The 25,822-nt window shown below is 36.5% G+C and overlaps 5 protein-coding genes across 5 annotated transcripts; 1 reads left to right on the top strand and 4 right to left on the bottom strand.

Annotated features, from left to right (window-relative positions):
• Positions 1–205: 205 nt before the first annotated feature.
• On the bottom strand, positions 206–12,590 carry MONOS_4416fu4417 (uncharacterized protein; the record flags this gene model as incomplete). Its single annotated transcript, XM_067874487.1, has 9 exons — positions 206–1,113; positions 1,516–1,879; positions 2,136–7,886; positions 8,194–10,573; positions 10,982–11,327; positions 11,570–11,782; positions 11,923–12,012; positions 12,072–12,332; positions 12,390–12,590. 9 exons carry the CDS (start codon positions 12,588–12,590, stop codon positions 499–501), a joined length of 10,221 nt encoding a protein of 3,406 aa, XP_067722814.1. The 3' UTR covers positions 206–498.
• Positions 12,591–12,718: 128 nt separating this feature from the next.
• MONOS_4418 (uncharacterized protein) lies at positions 12,719–15,786 on the bottom strand. Its single transcript, XM_067874488.1, has 4 exons — positions 15,719–15,786; positions 15,234–15,661; positions 14,902–15,185; positions 12,719–14,722 (listed from the first exon to the last, which is right to left on the bottom strand). The coding sequence occupies exons 1-4, from the start codon at positions 15,771–15,773 to the stop codon at positions 13,513–13,515; spliced, it is 1,977 nt and encodes a 658-aa protein (XP_067722813.1). The 5' UTR covers positions 15,774–15,786; the 3' UTR covers positions 12,719–13,512.
• A 98-nt stretch (positions 15,787–15,884) lies between these two features.
• On the bottom strand, positions 15,885–17,400 carry MONOS_4419 (uncharacterized protein). The gene is made up of 5 exons (XM_067874489.1): positions 17,313–17,400; positions 16,984–17,261; positions 16,810–16,934; positions 16,549–16,726; positions 15,885–16,477 (listed from the first exon to the last, which is right to left on the bottom strand). The coding sequence occupies exons 2-5, from the start codon at positions 17,182–17,184 to the stop codon at positions 16,025–16,027; spliced, it is 957 nt and encodes a 318-aa protein (XP_067722812.1). The 5' UTR covers positions 17,185–17,261; positions 17,313–17,400; the 3' UTR covers positions 15,885–16,024.
• Positions 17,401–21,840: 4,440 nt separating this feature from the next.
• Positions 21,841–22,640, bottom strand: MONOS_4420 (uncharacterized protein; the record flags this gene model as incomplete). The annotated part of the gene is made up of 2 exons (XM_067874491.1): positions 21,841–22,212; positions 22,296–22,640. 2 exons carry the CDS (start codon positions 22,638–22,640, stop codon positions 21,841–21,843), a joined length of 717 nt encoding a protein of 238 aa, XP_067722811.1.
• Positions 22,641–23,073: 433 nt separating this feature from the next.
• On the top strand, positions 23,074–24,044 carry MONOS_4421 (uncharacterized protein; the record flags this gene model as incomplete). Its single annotated transcript, XM_067874492.1, has 2 exons — positions 23,074–23,244; positions 23,664–24,044. The coding sequence occupies 2 exons, from the start codon at positions 23,074–23,076 to the stop codon at positions 24,042–24,044; spliced, it is 552 nt and encodes a 183-aa protein (XP_067722810.1).
• Positions 24,045–25,822: the final 1,778 nt, after the last annotated feature.

The raw sequence follows: 25,822 nt of genomic DNA, 5'->3' as shown, positions 1-25,822 counted from the left end.
ATTTTATTTGATGAGAATTATAATTGGTTATGATCGAAAGTTGTCATATGGAGCAGTTTCTTTATTTAAAATTTTCAACCAATTTCATCATAAACTTCACCATTCAACAAATTGACTCTGAACATTTTTTCAACTCTTCTTTTTTCAATGGACAGAGAATATGGATTATAATTCAGAAATTCCATTTAACTTGACAAAAAAAGAATTTTTTTATTTTTCAGAAATAAGCACTTCGATTGTTTAACGAATAAATGAATATATAACTGAAGAGATAAAAAAAACTATTCTGTTTATTCAATTACAGAAAAATAGTAATTCAAAATGTCGGAATAAATTAATATTCATAAATAAGACCCATCTTTTCCCACAAAAAAAATAAGCATTTAATGGGGGGAAAAAATAAAATAGAATAAATAAAAGAAATGAAAAAAGAAAGAAAGAAAAAGACAAAAAGGAATAGAAATTCTAACAACTTCTCTCTCTCTCTCTCTCTCTCTTTTAATTCTTCGAAATGCTCTCAGCTTCATGAGAAGACTTTAAGTTTTGAGAATTATGAGTCAAAGGAGAAGAAAGAGGAGGTGCAGGAAGAGAAGGTGAAGGCTGACGAATGAGAGGAGAAGGAACAAAAGAAGAAGAAGAGGAGGAGGAGGAAGACGATGCAAGAGACCAAGTTGGAGAGGAAGAAGAGGAAGAGGAAGAAGAAGAAGAAGCTACTGATGAAGGTGTTGATGGAAATGAAGAGGAAGAAGAAGAAGAAGAAGAAGAAGAAGAAGAAGATATTGTTGTTGAATTAGCAGAGATTTGAGGAGAACACGAAAAAGGCGAAAGAGAAGAAGAAAAGCCACGAGAAGAAGGAGGAGGAGAGGAAAAAGAAGAGAGAGGGGTGGAATTGGGATTGTGGCAGAAAGAAGAAGAAGAAGAAGAATACGAAGAAGAAGAAGGATAAGAAGAAGAATTCAAATTCATATTCAAATTCATATTCATATTTCTCTTTGTGAATCTGCTGCTGTTTTGTTTGAAGACAGAGAAAGGGACGATGGGGAGGAAAGCAAATGGATGTGGCTGTGTTGTCTTCAGACAGGAAGACATGTCAACTGGAGGGCCCGTTTTATCCTGAAAATAATAATAATAATAATAATAATAATAATAATAATAATAATAATAATAATAATAATAATAATAATAATAATAATAATAATAATAATAATATTTATTTTATTATTATTTATTTATTTATTTATTTATTTATTTTTTGGAAAGGAATATATGAACATATGTGAAGTATTAAATAATAAATAGAAATAAATAGAAATAAATTGAAATATAGAGGACATTTAGAGAGATAAGAAGAATATATTGCAATATACATATACATATACATATATAGAGAGAGAGAAAGATAAAAATAAAGAAAATTAAAAATTATAAATAAAGTTAAAAAGAAAAAAAGAAAAAAGAAAAAAGTTAAAAGAAAAAAGAAAAAATAACTCAGAAAAATACATCTGCAACACATACATATCTAGTGATGAATCTCACAGCCATAGTCAGATCCTTGTCGTGTGTGAGATGAGTAGCTGAGAGGGCTTTAGTGAATGAGGGAGTCGCAAACATAGGAATTTTCGATTGCTCATCAGAAAACGGGGAAGAAGAAGAAGAGGAGGAGGAGGAGGAAGAAGAAAAGGAAGAAGAAGAAGAGAAAGAAGAAGAAAACGAGGAGAAAATCGGGGAAGAAAGCAAATTGCCAGCAATTCCAGTGTTTGGCGTGGTTTGCGCCCAAGATTGATAAGATTTAGCATTCTCAAATTCTCTCTGGATGTATTTGAGGTAACAAGGAGGGGACAAAGTGAGGATGGAACGACGGAGAAGCTGGAGAACAATGCTGGAGAATGAAGAAAAAAAGGGAATTTTAAAAAATAAATAAACAAATAAAGAAAGAAAGAAATAAAGAAATAAATTTAAATAAATATATTTGTGTGAAAAAGAAAGATGGAAAAGAAGATAAAGAAGATAATCAAATTACAAATTGAAATAAAAAATTAAAAAAAAAATATTTCTTTCTTTCTTTTTCTCCTTTTCTCTCTCTCTCTCTTTCTCTCTTTCTCTTTCTCTCTCCTTTCTCTCTCTCCTCCACACACCAATTCGGCAGCTCCATCCACTCCAGGATCCTTGTCGGCATCTCTTCCTGCATCGAATTGTTCATTTTGATCTTCAAATTGTTCACTGCTATGAAATACTTGCATATCTGATACATCTTCCTCCTCAGAAGAACCTGCTGCGAATGAGAAAGAAGAGGCTGAGGCAAAAAGGGAGAAAACGCACTTCGATTGCCTTGCTTTGCACTGAAACTGGTATTATTATTAGCTCCATTTCCTGACAGATAGCTTTCTTCTTCTTCTTCTTCTTCTTCTCCTTCTCCTTCTGAGTTATAATCATAATTTTTATTGTTCTTGTTTCTTCTGCTTCCTTCTCTTCGGTAGAATGACAAGAATGCTGAATATTGTTCTTTTTGACTCATTTTGGCTCCGTTTCCTTTCTCCAGCCATTCCAAATATGTGTTTATTCTTTTGTTTTCTCTTCTTCCCTTCTCCTCTTCTCTTTCTCCTCTTTCTCCTCTTCCTCTTCCACTTCCATTTCCTCCTTCTCTTCCCTTCTCTCTTCCTTCTCTTCCTTCTCTTCCTCTTATCCTCATTCTCTCTCTCTCTCTTCCTCTCTCCCTCTCCTTCTCTCTTTCTCTATTCCCCTGCTGTTCATCATACTTCGTCGTCAACAGATCCACATAATAGAAGAACTGCTCAGTACGATAGCTCTGCTCTGCTGCATACACCTCGTTCTCCTGCAGCGAAGGAGGAAGAAGATGCAACGACGATTTTTTGATCTGTTTCTGCTTGCGTTTGTTCTCCTTCTGAATCTCCTCCAACAGCTGCTGCGTTCCCAAATGGCGGGGAATTAGCTCTTGCTGCGAAATAAATCGGTTTCTTTGCGCTTTCATTGAAGTTGGATATCTTTGTGATTTGCTTATGGATGAGTCTTTCCTGTGTTGTCTTGCTTCAGTTTCGTAATTTCCTCCTCTTCCTTCTCTTCCTTCTCTTTCTCCTCTTTCTCTTCCTCCCTCTCCCTCTCCTCTCCCTCCTCTCCCATACTTATTCCCCCCTTTATTCTCCTCATAGCTTATCTGTGAAAGCGACAAGTTATGAACATTTCCTCTTCTCCCCATCTCTTTCTTCGCTTCTCGCTCAATCTCATTCAACTTCGCCACTTGCTCAATGAAAGTGACTTCTGCCTCAGAAGAACTCGACGTTTCGCTTGCATCGTATGGATGTTTGTCAACAAGAGAGCGATGATATGAAGAAGAAGAAGGAGGAGGAGAAGAAGAATAAGGGAATGAAGAAGAAGAAGAATGAGAAGAGGAAGAGGAGGAAGAAGAAGATGATGATGAAATGGATGAATTTATTCTTCCATCAGAAACAACAGAAGAAAAGGAAGAAGAAGAAGCAGTTGAATTGGAAGATGCAACATTCCCTGGGCGTTTATTCATTGGTGCAACAAATGAAGATGAAGAAGAGGAAGAAGAGGAAGAAGAGGAGGAGGATGAGGAGGAAGAAGAAGAACTTTCGCTTTCCTTTGAAGAATTATCAGAATCTTCTCCTGTTTCGTTGAATGACAGCATCTTTCCTCTTTCGCTATTTGAAGAAGCACTCAAAGAAGAAGAAGAAGAAGAAGAAGAAGAAGAATTAGGATTAAGATTTTGATTACCTCCACTGTGGTGTGTGTGATGGCTATGCACATTTCTTCCATGTTTGTGTGTGCCATACAACTTAACACTATCTCCTTCACTTCTTCCATTCATGTTCTGATTCTGATAAGAAGAGCTTCCAGAACCAATCACGTCATAAGCATTGCTTCTTCCCCCTCTTCCCCCTCTTCCTCTTCCTCTTCCTTCTCTTTCTCCTCTTTCTCTTCCTTCTTCTCTTTCTCTTCCTCCTTCTCCTCCTCCTCCTAAATACGAATGATGGCTGTGAATATGATGCCTCTTCTGAAGATGGTTGTAATGCAACGCAAAATATGGATTGTTAAACAGCTCTTCATCTGAATCCACAAAAATTGGATTGGAAAATTCGTTTGCTTCAAAATCTTCTTCTTCTCCTTCTCCTTCTCCTCTTTCTCTTTCTTCTTCTTCTTCTCTTTCCGAGAAGCTGTTTGCTGATTGATTATGTGTTCTATATTCCCCTTCATCATCATCATCTTCTTCTTCTTCCTCTGTGTTGCTGTTCCTATTTCGATATCTTCTTCCTCTTCTGAAATATCCTTCTTCTTCTTCATCTTCTTCTTCTTCATCTTCATCTTCATCATCTTCCATTTCACTTTCTTCTTCTTCTTCTTCTTCTTCTCTTCCCCTTCCCCTTCCTCTTCCTCTTATTTTATCTTCTCCTTCTCCTTCTCCTTCTTCTCTACTTCCTCTTCTTTCATTAACATTTCTCATCATCACCTCCAATCTTTTATCTCTTTTCTTCTCTCTTTCTCTTCTCCTCCTCCTCCTCCTTTCTCTTTCGCTTTCTTTATTTCTTCTCATTCTCCTTCTTTGATAAATAGCATCTTCATCATCATCTTCTTCTTCTTCCCCTTCTTCTTCTTCTTCTTCATAATCTTCCTCTTCTTCTTCTTCACTTCTTTCTCTATAATACCCTCTTTTCATTGCATTTGAAGAAGAAGAATAGGAAGAAGTAGAAGGAGAAGGAGAAGAAAGAGGAGAGGAAGAGGAAGAGGAAGAAGAAGAAGAAGAGGAAGAAGAAGAAGAAGCAGTTGAAGAAATAGATTGAGGAGCAAGAGAAGAAGTATCAACAGCTTTATAGAGAAGATAAGGAAGAGAAGGAGATGGAGAAGAAGAAGAAGAAGAAGAAGAAGAAGAAGAAGAAGAAGAAGAAGAAGAAAGTTTTCTTATTTTAGAAGAGAGAGAGAAAGGAAGAATAACACGTGAATTGAGAAGAGAAGAAGAGGAAGAAGCAGAGGAAGAAGAAGAAGAAGAGGAAGAGGAAGAAGAAGAAAAGAAATAAGCCGAATCCGAATAATTTTCGCCATAAGAAGAAGGAGAAAGAGAACTAAGAGAAGGAGTGAATGAAGAGCTACTGCTGCTGCTGCTGCTGATGTTGCTGTTGTTTGAGATGGGCAAAGAGAATGGAAGAGAAGAAGGAGGGGGAGAAGGAGGAGGAGGAGGGGAATGAAGAAAGAGACACTGCAGTTCTTCACTGGAGGAATCTGCATTGCTTTCTTCATCATCATCATCTTCTTCTTCTTCTTTTTCTTCATTTCCTTCTTCTTTTCCTTCTTCTTCTTCTTTTAATTTTCCTTCTTTTTCCTCTTTTCCTTTTCCTTTTCCTTTTCCTTCTTCTTCTTCGTTTTCTTTGTTTTCTTCCTCTTCTTCTTTGAGCGAATGATGCATTGCTTCTTTTTCTTCGTCATCTTTGATTGGAGTGATTAGAGCATGTTTTCTATCAGAAGAAAGAGGAGTTTGTAAAGATGAAGAAGAAATGGAAGAAGAAGAAGAAGAAGAAACAGAAGAAGAAGAAGAAGAAGAAGAATGAGAAGATGAAGAGGAAGATGAAGAGGAAGAAAAAGAAGAAGAAGAAGAAGAAGAAGAAGAAGAAGAAGAAGAAGAAGAAGAAGAAGAAGAAGAAGAAGAAGAAGAAGAAGAAGAAGAAACAGAAGAAGAAGAAGAAGAAGAAGAAGAAGAAGAAGAAGAAGAATGAGAAGATGAAGAGGAAGATGAAGAAACAGAAGAGGAAGATGAAGCTGTAATATCAGTATCAATAGCTTCATTAGTATCATTTTCAATCTCTTCTTTCTCTTTCTCTTTTTCTTTTTCTTTCTCCTTCTCCTTCTTCTCCTTTTCCTCTTTTGTTTGAGGAAGCAATCTAACAGGTGCCGAAGAAATGTTGCTGTGTGTGAATGAAAGACCTGTTGATGATGATGATGATGATGATGAAACATGATTAGGATGATTTATTTCTTCATTTTCTGTTATTTTTGAATTTTCTCCTTCTCTTTCTCCTTCTCCTTCTCTTTCTTCTTCTCTTTCTTTTATTTTATCTCTTTCTCTTTCTTTCTCTTTCTCCTTCTCCTTCTCTTTCTCCTTCTCCTTCTCCTTCTTCCTCTTCACTTTCTTTTCTGCAGGCATAGAGTCATTCCATCTGTTGAATTCTTCACCAAAATTACGAATATTATATAACCTTTCTTCTTCCTTCTCATCTTCTTCTTCCTCTTCTTTTTCTTTTTCTTCTTTTTCTATTTTGTTTTCTCTGTTTTCTTCATTCTCTTGCTCATTTTTCTTTCTCCTTCTCTTTCTTTCTTCTCTTTCTCCTTCTCCTTCTCTTTCTCCTTCTTTCTTTTCCTCTTCTAATTGTTTCTTTTCCTTCTCTTTCTTCTTCTCTTTCTCTTTCTTCTTCCAGAATTCAATGATCGATGTAGCAGCTGTTAAACCTCTTTCTCCTCTATTTCTGAACAGACCTTTCAATTTGATTGGATATGGATAAGAGGAAGAAGAGGAAGAAGAAGAAGAAAAAGAAGAAGAATATGAAATGTTTTGTTTAGAAATATTATTTTTTTTTATTTCTTTCTCCTTCTCTTTCTCCCTCTCCTTCTCCTTCTCCTTCTCTTTCTCTTTCTTCATCTTTTCATCATCAACATTGTAGTTAGTTTCATTATTTACCCCATTTTCCTTCAAAGAATCTCCATCTTTCTGTCTCATAATCACTTCTTCTTCTTCCTTTTTATCTCCTCTTCCAAATGAAACATTCTTCTTTCCCCTCTTCGTCTTCATCTTCTCTTGCTTCTTCTTCCTCTTCTTCTTCCTCTCCATTATCCTTCTCCTTCTCATCGCTTCCTCTTCTCCTTCATTCAACATACTCTCAATATCAAATATTTCCTCTTCTTCTCCTTCTTCTTCCTCTTCTTCTTCATATTCTTCTTCTTCTTCAAACTCATCAACGTTATCTTCTTCTTCCTCCCCTTCTCTTTCATCTTCTCTTTCTTTTCCTCTCACTTTTCCTCCTTTTCTTCCTTTTCTCCTGCTTCTCATCTCATTCATCAGTTCTTCAAATATTTCATTTTCCCTTCCCACACTTTTCTGCCTTCTAACAACCATCTCTTTTCCTTCTTTTCCTTCTTTTCCTTCTTTTCCTTCTTGTCTTCCAACTCTTCCATACTTCTCAATTTTCCCATCATTGTTATAATCATAATAACCATTATTTTTATTCCTATTTGTTTTTTGACTTTTACAACTTTTATAATATTTTTTATTTTTATAACCATAACCAATATTTCCATAATTATTATTTCGTTTTTTACCCATAATTTCCCCGCTTTCTCCTCCCATCCCACATTTTCCCAGCATTCCCCTTCGCATTATCATCACAAGCAGAGGCAGAGGGGGAATAAACGCTGTTGTTGACAACTTCACTTTTCTCAGTTCTTTCAACGGAGAAATAAAGTTCGGAGAAATTATACCTCCTCCATTCGCACTACTAATTATTCCGCTTCCAGTAGCTGCTGTAATGCCTCTAGTAATAAGAGATATATCTCCACTCAAATGACCAAATGAAGAAGAAGACGAAGAAGACGAAGAAGAATTTGAAGAAGAAGATGATGATGAAGAAATCAATCCATAAGAACCAGCCATCACTCCATTACTTCCATCAAAATGAACATTTTGAGGCAGTTTATTATTCTGCAATAGACAAGCAAAAGGCAAAGCTAAGAGGATTTCAGTGAAGAGGGAGATGGAGAGCAAGTGAGGAGAATGGATGAACAAGTGCTGGAGAAGGACGCGGGTGAAGGGGATTTCGTTGAGATGGAGGAGAGAGATGTGGATGAGGGTGAGGACATCGGAGGATCTGAGGAGAAGGAGAGGAGGAGAAGGAGAGGAGGAGAGAGAGAAAGAGAAAGAGAAAGAGAAAGAGAAAGAGAGAGGAGGAGAGAGAAGAGAAGGAAGGAGAGAGGAGGAAGAGAAAGAGAAGGAAGGATGAAGAATTAAAAATCATTATTATAAATATGAAAAAATTAATTCATTAATGATAAAATAAAATAACAAATTGAAATAAAAAATGAAAAAAATAAAATAAAATAAAATAAAAAATAAGCATCTCTCTCTCTCTCTCTCTCTCTCTCTCTCTCTCTCTCTCTCATCTCTCACTCACATACTTCATCGGGTGTATCAACCTTGCCAATGCCCATATATCGACAGAATACGAGTAAACAGCAGGAGACGCAGCATCCACAAAGAAATGGACGTATTTGTCTGTTTCTCTGAGAGAATCAAACTGATAGGAGATTGGCCTGCCTCGATAGAAGAGAGAGAGAGAAGAAGAAGAGGAAGAAGAATTAAATGAAGAAGAAGAAGAAGAGGAGGAGGAGGAGGAAGATGAAGAAGAGGTAGAAGAAGAAGGAGAAGGAAGAGGAGAAGGAAGAGCTGAAGCGAAGGCAGAAACTGATGTGTTTCCAACAGAATTTTGAGTGTTATTCGAAGAAGAAGAGGAGGAGGAAGAAAGAGAAGATGAACTTAATCCATTCGCCCCTAAAGAAAGCAGAGAAATAGCTTTAGCATAGCGAATTATCGCTGACATCTCGAATTTCCCACTCCCTTCTCCGCTGTGTGAATAAGCAGGCTGGCTTTCTCCTTTGCTGCGTGAGAAAAGAGACGCAAAAAAGCCTTTCTTCTTCTCTGGTTTTTCTGATTTCTCTTTTTCTTTCTCTTTCTCCCTCTCTCTTTCTCTTTCTCTCTCTTTCTTCTCTTTCTCCTTTGTTTTCTCTTTCTCCTTCTCTTTCTCCTTCATTTGTTGTTGTTTCTGTTGTTGTTGTTGTTGTTGCATCAGCAGCAGCGTCGGCAGCTTCATCTGTTTGATGTCCAGCTTCGCAAACGCCATCGAAGTTGACTGCGATTTCAGAGAAGATTTTTTCGCAATGAAAGAAGAGAAAAACGCCTCCTTTGAAGAGAAAGGCGAGTCAATGGCAGAAAGGGAAAGCCCCTCCGAGGAATGGAGCAGGGGAGGATGGGAAGGGATAGAGTGGAGGTGGAAGGGGAAGAGGGAAGAGGCAGAGAGGAGAGGAGAAGAAGAAGAAAAGGAAGAGGAGGAGGAAGAGGAGAAAGAAGAGGAAGAAGAAGGTGAATTGTATGGGGTGAGAGAAAAAGAAGAAGAAGATGATGATGATGATGATGAAGATGAAACTGATGAAATAGCATTCGCATTTCCTTCTCTTCTCCCTCTCCCTCTCTTCTCCCCCAGCTCCTCCATCATCCTCTCCAACTCCTCCTCGCTTCTTTTGTCCTTCACCTTCACTGCCAGCGAAATCATCGGCAAATGCTGAGGAGAACAGTCAATAAACTGAAGAAACTCGTTTGGCAGGAAGATGAGGAGCATATCAGCAAAGGAGCCGCAGAAGATGCGGTTGTGGCGGAGAAGAGAAGAAAGAAGGAGGTTTGAATGGAGGGAGGAGGAGGTGAGGGAAGGGACGGAGTGGAGAGGGGAGAAGGCGGAGAGGAAGGAGGAGGTGGAAGAGGAGGAAGAAGAGGAAGAGGAGGAAGAGAAAGAGGAAGAGGAAGCATGAGAATAGAAGGAAGAAGAAGAAGATGATGATGATGATGATGATTGCAATGGTGTTGACATATTGCGAGAATGGAATTGTTTGTTAGAAGAGGAAGAAAGAGAAGACGAAGAAGAAGAAGAAGAATTAAAAGAAGAAGGAGAAGGAGAAGGAGAAGGAGAAGGAGAAGAGAAAGGAGGAGAAGGAGAACGAGAAGAAGAGAGTGAAGTGTAAGGTCGAAGAGAAGGCTGAGCGCTGACTGAAGTGGCTGAATAAATGTGTTGAGGAAATCGATCATACAAAGAAGAGGAGGAAGAGGAAGAAGAAGAGGAAGAGGAAGAGGAAGAGGAAGAGGAAGAAGAGGAAGAGGAGGAGGAGGAGGAAGAAGAAGAAGAAGAAGAGGAAGAAGAAGAAGAAGAAGAAATATTATTTCTTGTTCCTTCTTCATTGTTATTCATGGTTGTATCTGCATTGTTATTATTATTATTATTATTATTATCTTTACTGTCATTCATATTCTTCTTCTTCTCTTTCTCTTTCTCTTTCTCTTTCTCTTCCTTCTCCTTCTCCCTCTTCTCCCTCTTCTCCCTCCTCCTTCTAATTTCCTCAGCTACTTTGGCATTCCACCTCTGCCTCATTTCTTCTCTTTCCTCTCTTTCCTCTCTTTCCCCTCTTTTCTCCTCCAGTTTATTCTTCCTCATCTTCTGCAGAGGAAGATAAAACTGATATTTCCCCGTTTCTTCCTTTTTCAGCAAGTACAAGTCAAGAACAATGCAATTGGTTAAATATCTGCTCTTCATGGGAGTTAAAAGAGAGGTTTCTAAAGGCAAACAAGAGGAGAGGAAAGAAGAAGAAGGGCGGAAGGGAATGTGGAAGGAAGAAGAGGAAGAGGAAGAGGAAGGAGAAAAAGAGGAGGAGGAGGAAAAAGAGGAAAAATTTGAAGAAGAAGAATGTTTTGTGTGTTTGGATGAATGGATCATGCGAAGAGAGGGATGCAATGCTATTGAGAGAGGGGGAAAGGGATAAAAATGTTAAAAATTTTGATGTTGTTGAGAATAAATAAATAAATAAATAAATAAATAAGAAAGAAAGAAAGAAAGAAAGAAAGAAAGAAAGAAAGAAAGAAAGAAAGAAAGAAAGAAAGAAAGAAAGAAAGAAAGAAAGAAAGAAAGAAAGAAAAGATATTATTATTTCGATGCAAACATCAAAAATATTATCACAAATAAAATGCAAATATGAAAAAGAGAAAGAAAATGGATGGCGAATAAAAAAAAGGAAGGAAAAAAGAAAGAAAGAAAGAAAGAAAGAAAGAAAGAAAGAAAGAAAGAAAGAAAGAAAGAAATGAAAATGAAAATAAATAAATAATTAATTAATTAAAAGAAATACAATGGAAGACTTTAACACAAACCACTATTGTTCTTAGATCTTTTCCCTTCATCCTCTTCTCCCTCTTCTTTTCCTTCTTCTTCTTCTTCTTCTTCCTCCTCCTCCTCCTCCTCTCTCAATCTCTGCAACTTCTCCCTCTCCAGCCTCGCCACTGCCTTTCTCTTCGCCTTCACTCTGTATTCTGCTGAGTCCAACAAAGAGGAAGGAGGGAAAAAGGGAGGTTTAATCAAATGCTGCTGGACAAGCACGTGAATATCTCCTCTCAGACGCACAAGATGCAGATGGAGGTGGGTGTTTCTGCAGCCTTGCAGATAGGAGAAGGAGGGAGGAAGAGCGGTGGGGGGGAATGGAGGTGGAGGGTAGAAGAACTGGGAAAAGAAGTGAGGCGGGGGAGGGGAAGGGAAGGGGGGGGGGTGGTGAGGGAGGGGGAAGGAAGAGAAGAGAAAATAAAAGAGAGAGGAAAGGAGAGAGAAAAAGAAATAGATATTTATATTATTAAAAGATTCAATGCGAACAAATAAATTAATTAAAAAAAAAAGCAAAATTTTTGTGAAGTTAATATAAAAAAAAACAAAAAATTAACAATAACTCACAAAAACGACACACAAACCTTAGCCAGAGGTCTGCTAAGCATTGCAATTGGCTCCTGGTTGAGCAGAAAGCGAAATCCGAGCAACGCAAACGACTTCGAGTTGTCCTTCGTCGCCACACAGAATATTCTATCTTCATCTGCAGTCATCCAAATCGGCTCTTCTACCACAATCTCGCTTTTGGGCTCCACAAAATGCCGCTGCTGCTGCTTGATGTCCAAAGTGCTTTCGGTCTGCAGAAGATGGAGGGGGAAAAAAATTGTGAGTTTTTTAATTTGAAATTGCATAAGTTGAAAATTCATTTGATAGAAAACATTTTCATTTACAAAACGCATTAAAAATGAAAGAAGTGTTAAATAATTAAATTTCACACTTTATATCTTTTTAAAACATAATATTGAATTCGTATTTTCTCTGTGTACAATACAAAATGAATTTTGTCTGCTGAATAATCGGGAAAGAACTGAATGAAAATCATTTAAAAAAATGACAGTGTCGTTAAATAAATTAATTATTCCAAACGTGTGCTCTTTGATAATCTTTTCCTGTTTGTATTACATGTTGTAAAGCTTCATTTGTTGCTCTAAGGTCAACAAGAATAGTTTCATAGTTTTCGGGAAAGACAATGCCTTGAGTTTTTGGATTAGTTCCTAAAGTGGTAAAAATCAGAAAAGAGAAGTCTGGGCTCAGTGAAGCAGCTATGATATCGCAATGAGGAGTTCGTAGAATTGGAGAGCAGACCCAATTCGTTGAGTCATGCATCCAAATCATTGTGTACCCATCCTGTGAAAAAAATTAAAATAATGTGTTCTACAAATATCTGTATAAAAAAATACGCACATTTGTAGCTGGATTCCATGTTGCGACAAGAGAAATATCTCCAGAAATTCCAACAAGTCTTCTGTAAGGCTGAGATGATGGGGGAAATAACTCACATCTGTTGGCACATTTTATATAATTTTTTGTTCCTGTTTGAACCGTTCGAAATGGCTCAAAACGATAGTCTTCCTCGGAGATAGAGCATAATCTGTCAACATTCATTTGAAGAGAACTATGATGGTTACAACGATCATTCAGAACAAAGATTTCACAAAAGGACTTCGTATCATAATTGCATTTTGATTCATAATTAAATTGTTTGATGCACAACTTATAAAAACATGCGATTCTTCAATGATTATAATTCTTTTTGATTTTTCGTGAATCGAACAGAAAAAAATGAAAGAAGCATTCACACATATTAAAAATAAAACATTAAAAGTTCAAATCGCAAATAAAATCTGGTTTGATAAACGAAAATGTTAGCATTAACAAATATCTTAAAATTAAATCAAATTGAACAAATCTTTAAAATCTTAATAATTATCAAAGTGAAGAAGTTCAAGGTCTGAAGAATTACTGAAAAAGAGAGTATTCAGTTATAATAATTTTTGATAAAACAAAGAATCGAGAAGGAACACCCATTGTAAAAAGGAAAAACAGCTTATTTCAATAAAAAAAACACAGTTTGAAGGAGACAAAGAATTGGTAAACAAAGCAACAGCATGAAGATGATAAACATAAAAATTATTTCTCTCGAAAATAACTCTCAATAAACGGAAATTTTTATTCAATCTCTTTCAAAAGAAATTCATCATCATCATCATCAGCAGCAGCATCAGCATCATCAATAACAATCCATTTTTAAATTACATGAAACAGAGAACAATCATTCGAACAACATCACATTTTTAAAAGGAAACTCATTCGCCTTTTATTTTTTTCATTTTTTGCAATGAAACATAGAAAGCGAACAGACAGAGCTTATCACAAACAATCTCCTCCTTCGGAGCTTTCGATAAACCCAAATATCTTTCACTCATTTCACAAGCAATAATTGAAATTCTGTTCTTTTCACTTCGAAAAATATTAATTTATGTTTCTTTTCTTTTCTTTTCTTTTCTTTTCTTTTTTTTGAATTCTTTCACTCCGTCCACAAATTGCCTGCATTGCTCAGATATGCTGGATATCCCCTAAACGGTAGCTGATCTCCTCTGTCAGAAAGTAAACATTCACTTTCCCTTTCCCTCTCTCTTTCTCTTTCTCTGTCTCTGTCTCTTTCTCTTTCTACTGGTGGCTCAGTTGCTGCATAGTAGCAATGCTCTTCTCCTCTCATCCGCATTGCTTGCTCCTGATAGTAATCATCGGGTGTATACCCACTCACACTCAGCTGGGCAGCCTCCATGTAATTCGCCTGATACCCCTGCAACGCTGCCCTTTCACTCCTCCTTGCCACTCCCCTCTCGTCTTCTCCTGCTCTTTCAATCTCAAACCTTTCCCTCCTCTCATCTACCACACAGCCTTCTCTGCTTTCTCTCCAAATCTCGTGCCCTTCGCCTCGCCTCCTGCTCCTTCTTATGTTTCCTTCCTGATTCGACACCTCCTTCTCCACCTGACTTTGCCTCCGTTTTGCACTTCCCTTCTGACTGCTGCTGCTTTTGTGCACTGCACTTCCCTTCGACAGCACTTCGCTCGTGATTGTCTCTGCCTCTGGCACCCACCCTGTCTCCGCCACATTCACTGACGCTCCACTTCCACTCCTCCCCGCTCGGTCCTCTCCCGCTCTCTGCCTTTCTCCATATTTCCCTGTTTTTCCTGCTTTTCCTGCTTTTCCTGCTTTACTCGCTTGACTCGCTTTCCCTGTTTTCTCCACTGCAATTACAGCATTCGCTTTCGCTCCGCTGTGGCTGCTGTCGACGTAGCTATCTGTGTCTGTGATGTTATCGTACCCTTCGATCTTGCTCACAGCACTCGTTTTGTCTTTCTTCTTCTTCTTCTTCTTCTTCGTGCTGCCTCGCTTTGACAGGTTCAGTGAGTTCCTCCCCATTTCTTCCCGCGCCTGCAGGCTGTGCTCCTCCAGCAGCCGTTTTTCTTTGTCGGCTCTGCTCTTTGTTCTCTTTGAAGAGCGACGGAGTGAGGAACTGTCTGACATGGTGTTACTTCCACAAGAAGAAGAAGAAGATAAAGAAGACGAAGCCAAAGAAGAAGAACCAGAGCTTGCTGAATAGGCTTGCCCGTCTCCGCTGTTGGAACGCGTCCGAATTCCAAGAAGAACAAATGTGATCAAGAGAGTGAAGGGAGGGAGAGTCTCAGAGAAAAAATAAAACATAAAATGTTCAAAGTAATATTTTTCGCTTCAAAAAAAGAAAGAAAGAAAAGCACATTATTTTTGAAATTTTATTATCATATAAGATCATATTTTTTTGTATTTGTTGGATGCGTTAATAAAGATATTAGCAAAGAGACATCAAAATATTATTGGAAAAAGGCATTTCAAAATTATTGACAAAAAATTGTGTGAAGAATTTCAAACCATGTATCCTCATTATTCACGCAATCATCTCTGTGTTTGTTCATATGGTCGTGAAGCTTATTTATTTCAAATGCTGAAAAAATAGCCCAACAGAATCGAAACAAAAAACAGCAAAAAGATATTGCAACCATCAGGCATAGCAAGACAACTCTCCAGTGCAGTTTCCGAAGCCGATACGAAGATGAAAGCAAAACATATATCAGCCTGCCCCCATACAATCCCATAGAAATCACTACTAGCAAGTAAGGAAACCAGTTAAAAATTGGTAGAAATTCATCAAATTTCTTTTGTTACTGTTAATTGTAACTATTCTTTTAAAAAAACTTTCAAACCTCCTTATTTCCTTGGGTTAGATCATAAATAGGCATGGCAATCACCATTACAACAAATGCAGTTAGAAACAAAATAAAGAATGTTATTCCGGTAAATACTCTGCATGATTTTGAAGATCGTTCATTTGAAACTGCATTCCCAATCCAAAGAGCTAAAAATTGCCATCCAAGAAATAAAGTGAAACGTGGAATTTGTTGAGTAACAATTATGAGCAGTGTAGCATTTTTAAATGGAAATGGAACGATTAGAAAAATTGAGCGCAAAAGCAAAAATAGCGTGATCAAAAGCAAGAACATTTTCTTAATTAGATTCTTTTTCACAGGAATTTTCCATATGTTTTCGATAAGTTGTTGAAATGAAAGGAGCAAACAAAAGAAATACAAAAGAAAATGAAATATGAGAATAGATGATCCATCTCCATAGAAAGCTGGATGAGTTATTTGCACAAAACTGCTCAAAACTTTTAATAAATAATGCAACATACTAGGAAGGAGAATAGATATCCTTTTCTGAGAAACAGGGATGATTTTTGAAATCATCTTTTTGATCTGTTTCCACAATATAATTAATCATAAAATGGAACAATAATTATTTCAGAGAAATATTTGATTATTCTGAAAGGTTTTTTATTAAAGAAAAGCAAAGTTCAATTACTAAAAGCACATTCCACTTGTTATTGATTCTTCGATTTTTAAAAAAGAAAGCAAAAGAAAAACAGAATTAAGAAAAAATAAATACATCTATTTCATTCAAAAGTGAAGAAGATTTGTGTTATCTATTTGAAAGAAAATCAAGAAGGATGTGAATTTGACTTCTTAATGCTTGACGATTGAAATACTTCGAAAATTGGATCAGATGAAAATGAATTGATGTGCCTTGAAGCTTTTTTTCCAATAAGAAGAACAGTTAGGAAAATGCAAGCAAGAAGCAAGAAAGCGAAAATAACTTTGATCATATTGGAAAGCTTGTTGTTGGCTGTTTGGAAACTTGAACTTTCATTTTTGACAGAAGTGCAGCAAGAATTCTGTGCTGAAGGATTCTCAAGGCTTTCTTCAATTATTTGTTGCTCTTCATTTGCAGCTATTTCTTCTTCAAGAATGTCAGTCAAATGGTCCATAGCCCTATCTGCTTCGTCCTCATCGTTATCAAGTTCCTTGCAACATCTCGAAATCAATTCCTGAGCAACTGCACATCGAACAATATTTCTGTCTTTTTTTGACAATGATAAATCATAAAGCAGATCCTGTTTATAAAACAAAAAACGTGAAATAAAAAATTTAATAAAAAAAGAGGAAAATACAATTTTTGGCATACCATTAATCTGGTTTCATCCTCACCTTGAATTCCAAATTCATATCCCGATAACAATGGGGAAGGTGAGTTTGTTTTATCCAGTGAAGAAAGATCATAATAATCATTTGATTCCATTGCTTCACTTGAATTCTCATTTTCGCTGATCAAACTTTCAGAATGTGGTTCAGAAGGCTCAATTCTATTTGAAAAAAGGCATTTTGTTAAAATATGAGTTATAATTTTGTTTTATGGAAGATAATAAAGTTACAAAAAGACAAATACTTTCTTCTTGAAACAGAAATAGTTGGAACTTTGGTTATTAACGGCTCGCTCCAAAAAAATTTTGTCTGTTCGTCATGCTTTTGGTTGTGCAACAAAGAAAAATTTCCCTTGAAACGAGACAAAAACTTGTAAAATTTTGTATTAAAAAAGAAAATCAACGTTTAGTAACCTTACCTTTTCATTAATTTTCTGAAATTCCGGATCAATCAAATTGAAAACTGGTGGTATTTTCGGTTTTTTATGCCTGTTAACATATTTTTTGCAACGTTTATCTTTGTTTGCATGAGGAGTGCTTTGAGATCTTCTGTGTTTAACTTTAAATTCGGGATTTAAATTACTTGAAATATCATTATGAAAATCAGTTTCAATATGCATATTTTCCAAATTATTTTCTTTTTTTAATCTCTCAGAAATAATTATTTGTTATAACAACGTAAATATGAGTTCAGAAACTTGAAAAAAAGAAGCAATACATAAAATGAATGTGCAATGCAATATCATACTAAATTTGGACTTTGCAAAAAAGCAAGCAATTGTTCAAGTAGATTAAAAAATCAAATCCCAATTTACTCAATCAAAAATGAAAGAAATAAATCTGGGTCATTGATCATGAAAAAACCAAAAATATCTAATAGATATTCTTCGGAGAGTGTGATTCTTTCTGAAAAAATGAACTTATTACGAAAAAGTTGCAGTTATTAGGATAATAAGCTTTTGTTTTAAGAATAACTCACAATATCTGTCAAAGTCTAATTCATTTAATGGAAACCATTGTTACATTGAGAAATCAAGACGTTTCGGGAGATTTTTTGACTTTCAAAAAAACAACAAAAAAATATTCACACATCAGCAAAGAACGATGGAGAAAATATATTTATACAGATATCGCATAAAATACCGGACATCGCACAAAATACCGGACAAGATCGATTTCTCAATAACAGCAAGAAGAAAAATTCTGCTTAATTTCCTCAAAATATATCTCATCAATGCAAACTCACGTGATATACAAGACTTTCAGGACAGCTTCGCTTGAGCTCGGAAAAAATATATATTGAAATCTCGTAAAAATTGGATTTTGAGTTTCTCCTTGATTTTAAAAAAATTATTTTTTCTGAGCACAAATGAAACCTTTGTGAAAGTATCGTTTATCAATTGAGTTTGTATTGATGAGATATATTTTGAGGAAATTAAGCAGAATTTTTCTTCTTGCTGTAATTGAGAAATCGATCTTGTCCTGTATTTTGTGCGATGTCCTGTATTGTATGCGATATCTGTATTTGATTGTTTCTTATTTGAACAGACCAGATTTTGAAAAGAATATCATGGAGAATGGATGTTCACAACATTATAAACAAATATAATCCATAAAATAATGAAAAGGCTTCGCTGACTGAGTGATTTGGAAGTCTTTTTCATTAACACACAACAATATCATTTTATTTATTTCAAAAAAATACAGTGTTATTCTGAAAAGGACAGACTTGTTACGTGTTTTTCATGGTTGATCAGTAAAATAAATATTTTTATTGAAAGAATGAGTAATTATTGGAACAACATTGATGTTTCAATAAATAGCTTTTGTTATTCGTAATAAGTTGTTTGTTATCAGAAAATTTTATTTTTATGAAACAATTCAAAGTTATCGAAAAATATCCATAATATGGAATTTGTATAAGAAATTTTTATTGAAATAAAAATAATAATTCGAAAAACCAAAGTTTATTCCTGAAAACACCAGTTAATTCGAACAAAATATTTTGATTCCCGAAAAGTCCAAGTTTATTCCAGTTAATCCCTCAACAATTCGCAATAGAGCGAATCAACGAACGTAAGGAGCAGGTTTGCTCCTCAACAATGAGCATTGATCACAATCAATGGGTGGTTATAGATCAAACTTCGTCAATACTCAAATTCAAAGTTGATCCTAATAGTCCGCAATGAAAATGAAGCAACAACCTGTTATTATAAAACACAGAGAAGGCGATGGAAAAGAATAAGATCTATTTTTGAAACTGGAAAGAGTGAAAATTATTATTGAAGAATTTTCAGGATCTGAGCATGTTAGACATCATCCGGAATAGAAGATAGTACACAGATGATAGAATCGAAAAGAGAGCCGCGCATTTTGAAGAGATAATATCAATAACAGAAGCTGCAAAACAGAGTGAGATAATTATTTGAATTAGTGAGGCGTTGTGCCAAAAGACAATTTCAGAAACTGAAATCACGAGAAATCGTGAGATATTTAAACAAAATGAAGATATGATATTTTTTCAGACTTTAAAAAAAAATAAAACTACATTATATCTTGTTTATTTATAAGGAAAAGAGAAGCATGCAATTGCGAGATACAGATAAATTTAAAATTCGCTTGATATCTTAAAAATTTTGGAAAATATATCCACTAATTGAAGAGAGATGATAATAGAGAAAGAATCCCCTTTAAATAAAGATACAATTAATTGAAATGAAGACATGCATTCTCAAGAGATTTCTTCAGAGAATGAAATTACAAAATCATATAACATATATACACCGAACAAAGGATGAAGAGCAGCACATTGGAGTGAGAGACAAATTAAAACAAAATTTGACGAAAAATTGTGTGAGTTTGAAAAAATGATCCGAGCATAGAAGCGAGAAATAATATCGCATTGAATCTACTGAATATTGACAGAATTTATTAGGAACAAGAGCAGCGAAGAATCGCGAGATGCAGTTAAATTTAAAAAAATAATAATAATAAATCGCTTGATATTGATAGAAATAAGGAGGATAAATGCACACATCGCTTCGAGATTATTATTGAGGAAGAATATAATTACTATAAAATGATTATTACTTATTATGAAGCTGTGACTTTCCAAAAAATAATGGCATAAATACAAAATTTTGATAATACGAGATAATCATAAATATATTCATTTATATATATTTTAATTCTATTGCAAGATTATAACACAGAATATAAAGCAAGCCGCGCTTTGACGCGATATAGAGAGAGAAGAGAGAGCTGAGATTTGCAGCAAGATTATAATTCGTCTTAAAGATAGAATAGATAAGCATTGCAGCGAGATTGGGATTAGAAGAAAATCAACTTGAAAAAATAGAACTTTATTAGGGAATAAGATGCGCAGCTTCGCGAGAAATTGATAAATGCAGCAACAAAACATATTCATATATATATCGCAGGGACATTAGTGAGAATCGATTCATATATTGCAGCGAGATATATATAGAAGGAGAATTTTGTCACAATATATATATATATATATGGGTATTTTTTTTTGAAAAGTCACAAAATATTAATTGATCTGAAAATTTGATCACTAGTGATCAGAAATGTTGATCTTTCCGTTACCATAATATAGAACATATTGTTTAACATTTGTTTTTTAAGCAGTTAATAACAAATATCACATTTCACTTAGACGGTTTTTAAATAAAACTTTCTCTGTTTAATCATATTTGTGAAGGATAATCCTGTTTTTCTTATTGCATGAGTAAGACTGTGATAATTTATTGTTTTCTTTGTTTTCATTTCATCCGTTTGAATATTCATTTTGATTATTCGCGAGGGTACTTCTTTTTTTAACACATTCATTAATAGAAAATCGAATAGATAAAATGTTCAATATCTTTGTAATTTTTTTGATAATTTTCATTTTTTAATAGTTTGCTTTTAATAAATCATAAAGAGTGTGTATTTTTTTTAAAAAAATGGTTGTTCTTATCGAATAATAACAGATATTTTTGTAAAAAGTGATATTCAATAGAAACTTTTCATTGGAAGCGTTCTCATGCTAAAAACAAAATAAAAACACTTGTTTCTTTTTTCTGATTCAAATAATAAATCGCGTTCCAAGTCTCTTTTGCTGCTATATATCTTTTAATGATCCTTTTCATTTTTTCTCCTTAACTTGCTCGAATAGACTCTGCTCTTTCTTTTCTTTTCGAGTTAAAAATGTGAGCTTAACGGTATGATCAACCTTTCTTTTTGTATGAAGATGAAATATTTGTGCGATCGGTAAGTCTGCTGGTAGACTTTAAGGCTTGCATGGAAAGAATCTTATGACCAGAGCTGCGTAGCAGTTCTTCTCTTCACTTAGCGCTTTTGTCTTCTTTGTCTGCTTCATCGCTGTTTGTGAAACGCAAAAGAGAAGAGAAGAAGGCGGAAGGGATGAGCAGTCATCATCTTCATCTACGCAATCGATTGACCTTTCAGATGCCTTGACAGTCGAAGCGTCATAAGCGCCTGGAGCAGCGATGGACTACATCGAGATGCAGCTGAAGTTTATGCAAATCACTAGAAGCTTTCTAAAAGAACAGCAGATGCTGAGGGGATATATCGCAGCGTGACTTGAGGTGCTGAATGGGGGTGTCGTATGTGCATACGATGTGGCGCTTTCGAAGATGCTTTCGGTTCCACCGGTGGCTCCGCTTCCATCGTTCGCAACGCGGTGTGCACAAAGTTGGGGAGCAAACAGATCTTTTCGGATGCGGATGTGAATGCTTTCTCGTCGATCAACGATCTGTTTGACCCGTCGCTGCAAAAATGGCGATTGCCGCAGTGGAGGCGTGTGGTGGTGAAGCTGGGTAAGGAAGCGATATAACGCGTGCCCACAGTGCGCGAAGAAAGGAAGAGATTATGGAAAAGGTGTTGGATGCTGCGGGGCGGAGAATGGAGGATGTGATCCTTTCGCAAGCAGCGATTGCACTGGTTGTATTGGAGGAGCAAAGAAATAGAGGAAGAAAGAGGGAAAGTATGAGGTGGAGAAAAGGCATTCGGAGTTTAACATGAACTTGCATAAGAACCAGTATGATGAGCAGATTTCAAATTAAGTGAGTGGACTTTGCAGAGATGCAGCAGGAGAAGGACAAGATCGTCAGAATGAATCAGAGGAAGTTTTTGGGGCTGAACGAAAAGTTCAATGAGAAGGTGAAAGTGACTCAGGAATAGTTGGAAATGGTGAAGGAGAAGGTGGAACTGATTGATGTGGAGATTGAGGAGAAGAAGCTCTGAAGATATCAGGATGAGTTGGTGAGTGTAGACAGCGAGGGAGCAGGGTCAGGGTCAGGAGAAGGGGCAAGGGTGCAGCTTGTCACGCCTTCTTCGTTGTCGACTGCGGGAGGTGGAGTGGTTCCATCTTTGATTTCGATGATTCTTCCTTCGGAGCTGTGTGAAAAGTGCCAGGAGTAGTTTATCTTAAGCATAACCAATGGTGGCATTTCTATGCTTGGGCCAGACACGAGCGGGAAGGGGGTTGTTGTGAAAGTGGGGGGCGGGGTGAGTGTTGTGGGTGAAGCAAATAGCTGTGGAGGAGAGAGTTTCAGTATGGAGAAGTGGGGTGTGCAAATGTGTGGCAGAAGAGAAACTAGATGGAGAAGGAAACGAAGATGCTGATGGAGCAGTCGAAAGCGCATGAGAAGATGATACGCGAGCAGAAGGCGCTGTTCAAGGAGGTGATTGAGAAGCAGCAGACTGCGCTTGCGCAAAAGAAGTAGGAGCAGAAGAAAATGAAGGCTCCGTATGAAGAGAATGTGGAGCGGCTGGTTGGGCAGGTGAAGGGAAGGAGGAGCAGAAGAGATAGTGGTTGAAGAGGGACCTTTTCTGGCGGGGTCGACAGCGATGGAGCGGTTGATGAGCGCAGTGTCTGAGATGCAGTGGTAGGTTGCGTACGAAACGGCGCATGTGCTTCGGATGCCACCCATGCGGTGGTCGTCTGTGCCGATGGAGCGGTCGCTGATGCGGCTGAAGACAGAGCTGCAGCCATTGCTTGTGTTGATGCTGTTGATGATCCGGGGGTGATGCGGAGACAATATTGCATCAAAGCTTTGAATGGGGAGTTTTGTGCGGGAGAAGTGAAGGTTCCAAGGCTGGATTTTCGAAGCTTTTTGTGTATGTGGCTGGGGGAGAAGCACACGGAGCAGAAGAACAACGAGGTGGTGAGGTTGACGAGGATGTTTGAAGAAGAGCTATTCCGGAAGGTCTTTGCAGGGATGTGGCTATTTGGTGAATTTGTGCGAAAGGAGGAAATAGGAGGTGAAATGCAGTTTTCATTACATCTTGACGGAGTTTGAAGTTGGATCAGAAAAAAGATGAAAGTGTTTTTTCGTTGTTTGAGGGAATAAAGTCGGAAATGAGATTTACCGAAATATCTGTGTTTCCATCGTTTGTACTGAACAACTTCCGAGCAGAACAGCTTTTGGATGTTTGTGATGAAGCTGATCTGCGAAATACTCATCAGCAGTCTTTGAATAATGCGATTGAAAAGACAGAGATGCGCTGAACAACTTAAAGCTGGAGCTTTATACAGAATCGAAGGTGGCGGGGGAATGAATTGGGCTGAAGCTACCAGTGGAGATTATACAGTCGGTGGCGGAGAAGAAAGAATGGCTGAAGGCGTCGTTCCAGATGGTGCGGCTGAAGCTGTGGAGGAACGATTCAAAAAAAAGCGATCTGCTTTGATCTTCCTTTGTATAATGGAAAGTGATTGGCGCAGTTTCCAAAGACGGTGGAATAGCGGAGGGAGTAAATAGCGAGGCCTTGCCATGTTCTTCATTGGAATTGACATCCTTCTTATCGTGTTATTCTTCTCCTTATTCTTATTCTTCCTCCAACTCCTCTTTCTCCTCTTTCTCTTCTGTTTTTCACTTATCGATTTTTATTTTCTCAATTTTTCTTCAAAATATAATTTTGTTTCATCTATTAACCTCATTCTCCTTCCATCACTTGTTTCTTTTGACATTCATTTTTTCAAAGAATTTTTTGATAGAAACAAATATATAGTCAATATTGAGAATGTTTTGTCTTCTTTTTGCTTATTTCTGCGTAAATAATAATAAATAAGAAGGTGAAGAAGGCGTTGAAGAAGGAGGAGACACAAAATGAAGAAGCTTCTTCAGAATTCCTTGAGCAGTTGTCGAATGATGAGCTTCCAACAGAAATTGTTCCTAAAGATGAACTGCCAATCGAAATGATGCAACCTTCAGACAACTTCACTCCATCTGCATCAATTCCATTCAGCACAATACTTCCACAATTTCCAATCTCAACAACATTTCTTGTTGATTCAATCTGTTCCAGCTTCATATTTGTAATATTTATCTCAACTCCATTTAACAGAAATGAAGGCTTCTTGAACGAAAGGATCGACACTGAGCAGTTGTCAACATGCAGAATACCTTTTGCAATGCTCAGCAAGGTCGAGTTGAGAACAACAACAGGCTGATCGATATTTAATCCTCCAACAGAAGAGAAGTCAACAAATAAAAGAGAAAGCTGGCCACTTGCCTCATGGATAATAGAGCTGCCTGAATTCGAAAATGATTGATCAAAGTTGAATCAAACTCCCTCAATATGAACCTTCCCAGACGTTGTGATAATACTGCCATCGTTGGTTATTGTTGAGTTCAGATGCACCAAAGCAGATGACTGAGATTCAAGTGAGTGAATGCTCACATCCCGAATACAACATTCTCCATTGATGACTGTTTGCTCTGATATTAACAGCTGAGAATAATGTGACGGAATAATGTGATTCACTCCAACATTCAATTATACGCAAGGCATGCTGAACTCTCCACGTTGCTTGCTATCTTCGTGGTTTTTTTACAACAGAAGATACAAATATCGTCTCGCTCAGGTATTTCATAACCTTAAATAACAGATCTTCTTTTCCCACAAATGAGTCTGAAGTGCAGCCCTGCATTGCTATCTCTTTCACTTAAGGCTCTCTGTTATATGCTGCGAGTTTGTCTAGCTTGAAAAATAAAAAATTTTTTATCAATTATGAAATATAACATTCATATAAAAGCTGAATGCAAACCTTTTGATATGTATGTTTCACATCTTTATCAAACTTGTGGGGGTAATTAATGCAATTATTAAAATTCCAGGCACATTCTGTGCAATGAAAAATTAAATTCAAATAAGAATGTGATTAATCAACGAATCTCAAATTTTTCATGAAAAAGAATCTAAACAAACCATGAACATTTCATTAGTTAACAATTGCAAATTAGTCCAATCAAATAAAACCTTTTCATATTCAAAAACAGAAATTTTTGTTTTTGATCAAATTGTTGGATATATAATATTTTGTTTCTGAATACTTTTTCTTGTTTTGAGGTTTGAATTGTTCCAACAAACATTATTGTGAAAGTTGCAAAATTTCATTAGTATAATGGAAACGGAGTGCTTTATAATTAACATCCATGGGTCAGATTTCTGATCTGTGGTGACTTTTCATAAAAAAATACCCATATATATATAATTTAAATGAAGCTGCGCATATTCAAGAGATTGTAACAAAGAACAAAACAACGTTAAGTTTTGAGATCATGAGAATAGAGAGAGAAAATGAAACCGCGCTTTGCCACCAGACCAAGAGATGAAAGAGAGAAACCGCGTTCAATGCCGAGACCATGAGAGGAGATAGAGCAGAGAACCGTACTTTGCAGCGAGATTATTATGGATATTGAAAGCTCAGTAAATCGATAGGCTTTAACAAAGGAAATATAGACAAGCTGCATAAAGACACAATATCAAAACTGAAAAAGTGAAATATCATTAATTTATAATTGGAAATGATATGATTCATTTTTTGAGTCATAATAACAAAAATGAAACAGCTAAATAAAACGGGACTGAGAGATATAAGAGAGCCGTGAATTGTCGCGAGATTATTGTGGAGTAACAAACCACTGAAGATCCTAAGAGTTAATATGAAGAGAGAGCAAAGTTTGCTGTGAGATAAGAATAGTGAAAGAAATTGAGAGAAAATGCAAATCGATCGAACGATAAGAAAAAGTGCATGCTCGAGAGAAACGTGCAGATATTGATACCGCGAAACTTTTCGAGAAGACTGAAGATGTGTAATCTGCGAAGAATCGCGAGGAGAAGATAGAGCATGAGACCGCGGAAGACCGCGAGATGCGGATACAGAAAGAAGTCGCATATTGTGGATTGATGAAATAAGAAGAAGACTCCACATATCTCAGCTGAAAT

The sequence above is a fragment of the Monocercomonoides exilis genome (assembly GCF_001643675.1).
Source record: "Monocercomonoides exilis strain PA203 chromosome Unknown scaffold40-978991, whole genome shotgun sequence".
NCBI classification, from domain to species: domain Eukaryota; phylum Preaxostyla; order Oxymonadida; family Polymastigidae; genus Monocercomonoides; species Monocercomonoides exilis.
Note: the sequence above shows the minus strand (reverse complement) of the source record. Positions and strands in the feature narration are given on the sequence as shown.

Coding starts and splice junctions, on each gene's coding strand:
- MONOS_4418 (XM_067874488.1), bottom strand. CDS start 15,773: ATGATTTCAAAAATCATCCCTGTTTCTCAGAAAAGGATATCTATTCTC. Junction 15,186..15,233: donor TAACCCAAGGAAATAAGGAG/GTTTGAAAGTTT, acceptor CAGTAACAAAAG/AAATTTGATGAATTTCTACC. Junction 14,723..14,901: donor GTGAATAATGAGGATACATG/GTTTGAAATTCT, acceptor CTTTTTTTGAAG/CGAAAAATATTACTTTGAAC.
- MONOS_4419 (XM_067874489.1), bottom strand. CDS start 17,184: ATGCATATTGAAACTGATTTTCATAATGATATTTCAAGTAATTTAAAT. Junction 16,727..16,809: donor ATTTCTGTTTCAAGAAGAAA/GTATTTGTCTTT, acceptor TTTTTCAAATAG/AATTGAGCCTTCTGAACCAC. Junction 16,478..16,548: donor AGGATGAAACCAGATTAATG/GTATGCCAAAAA, acceptor TTTTATAAACAG/GATCTGCTTTATGATTTATC.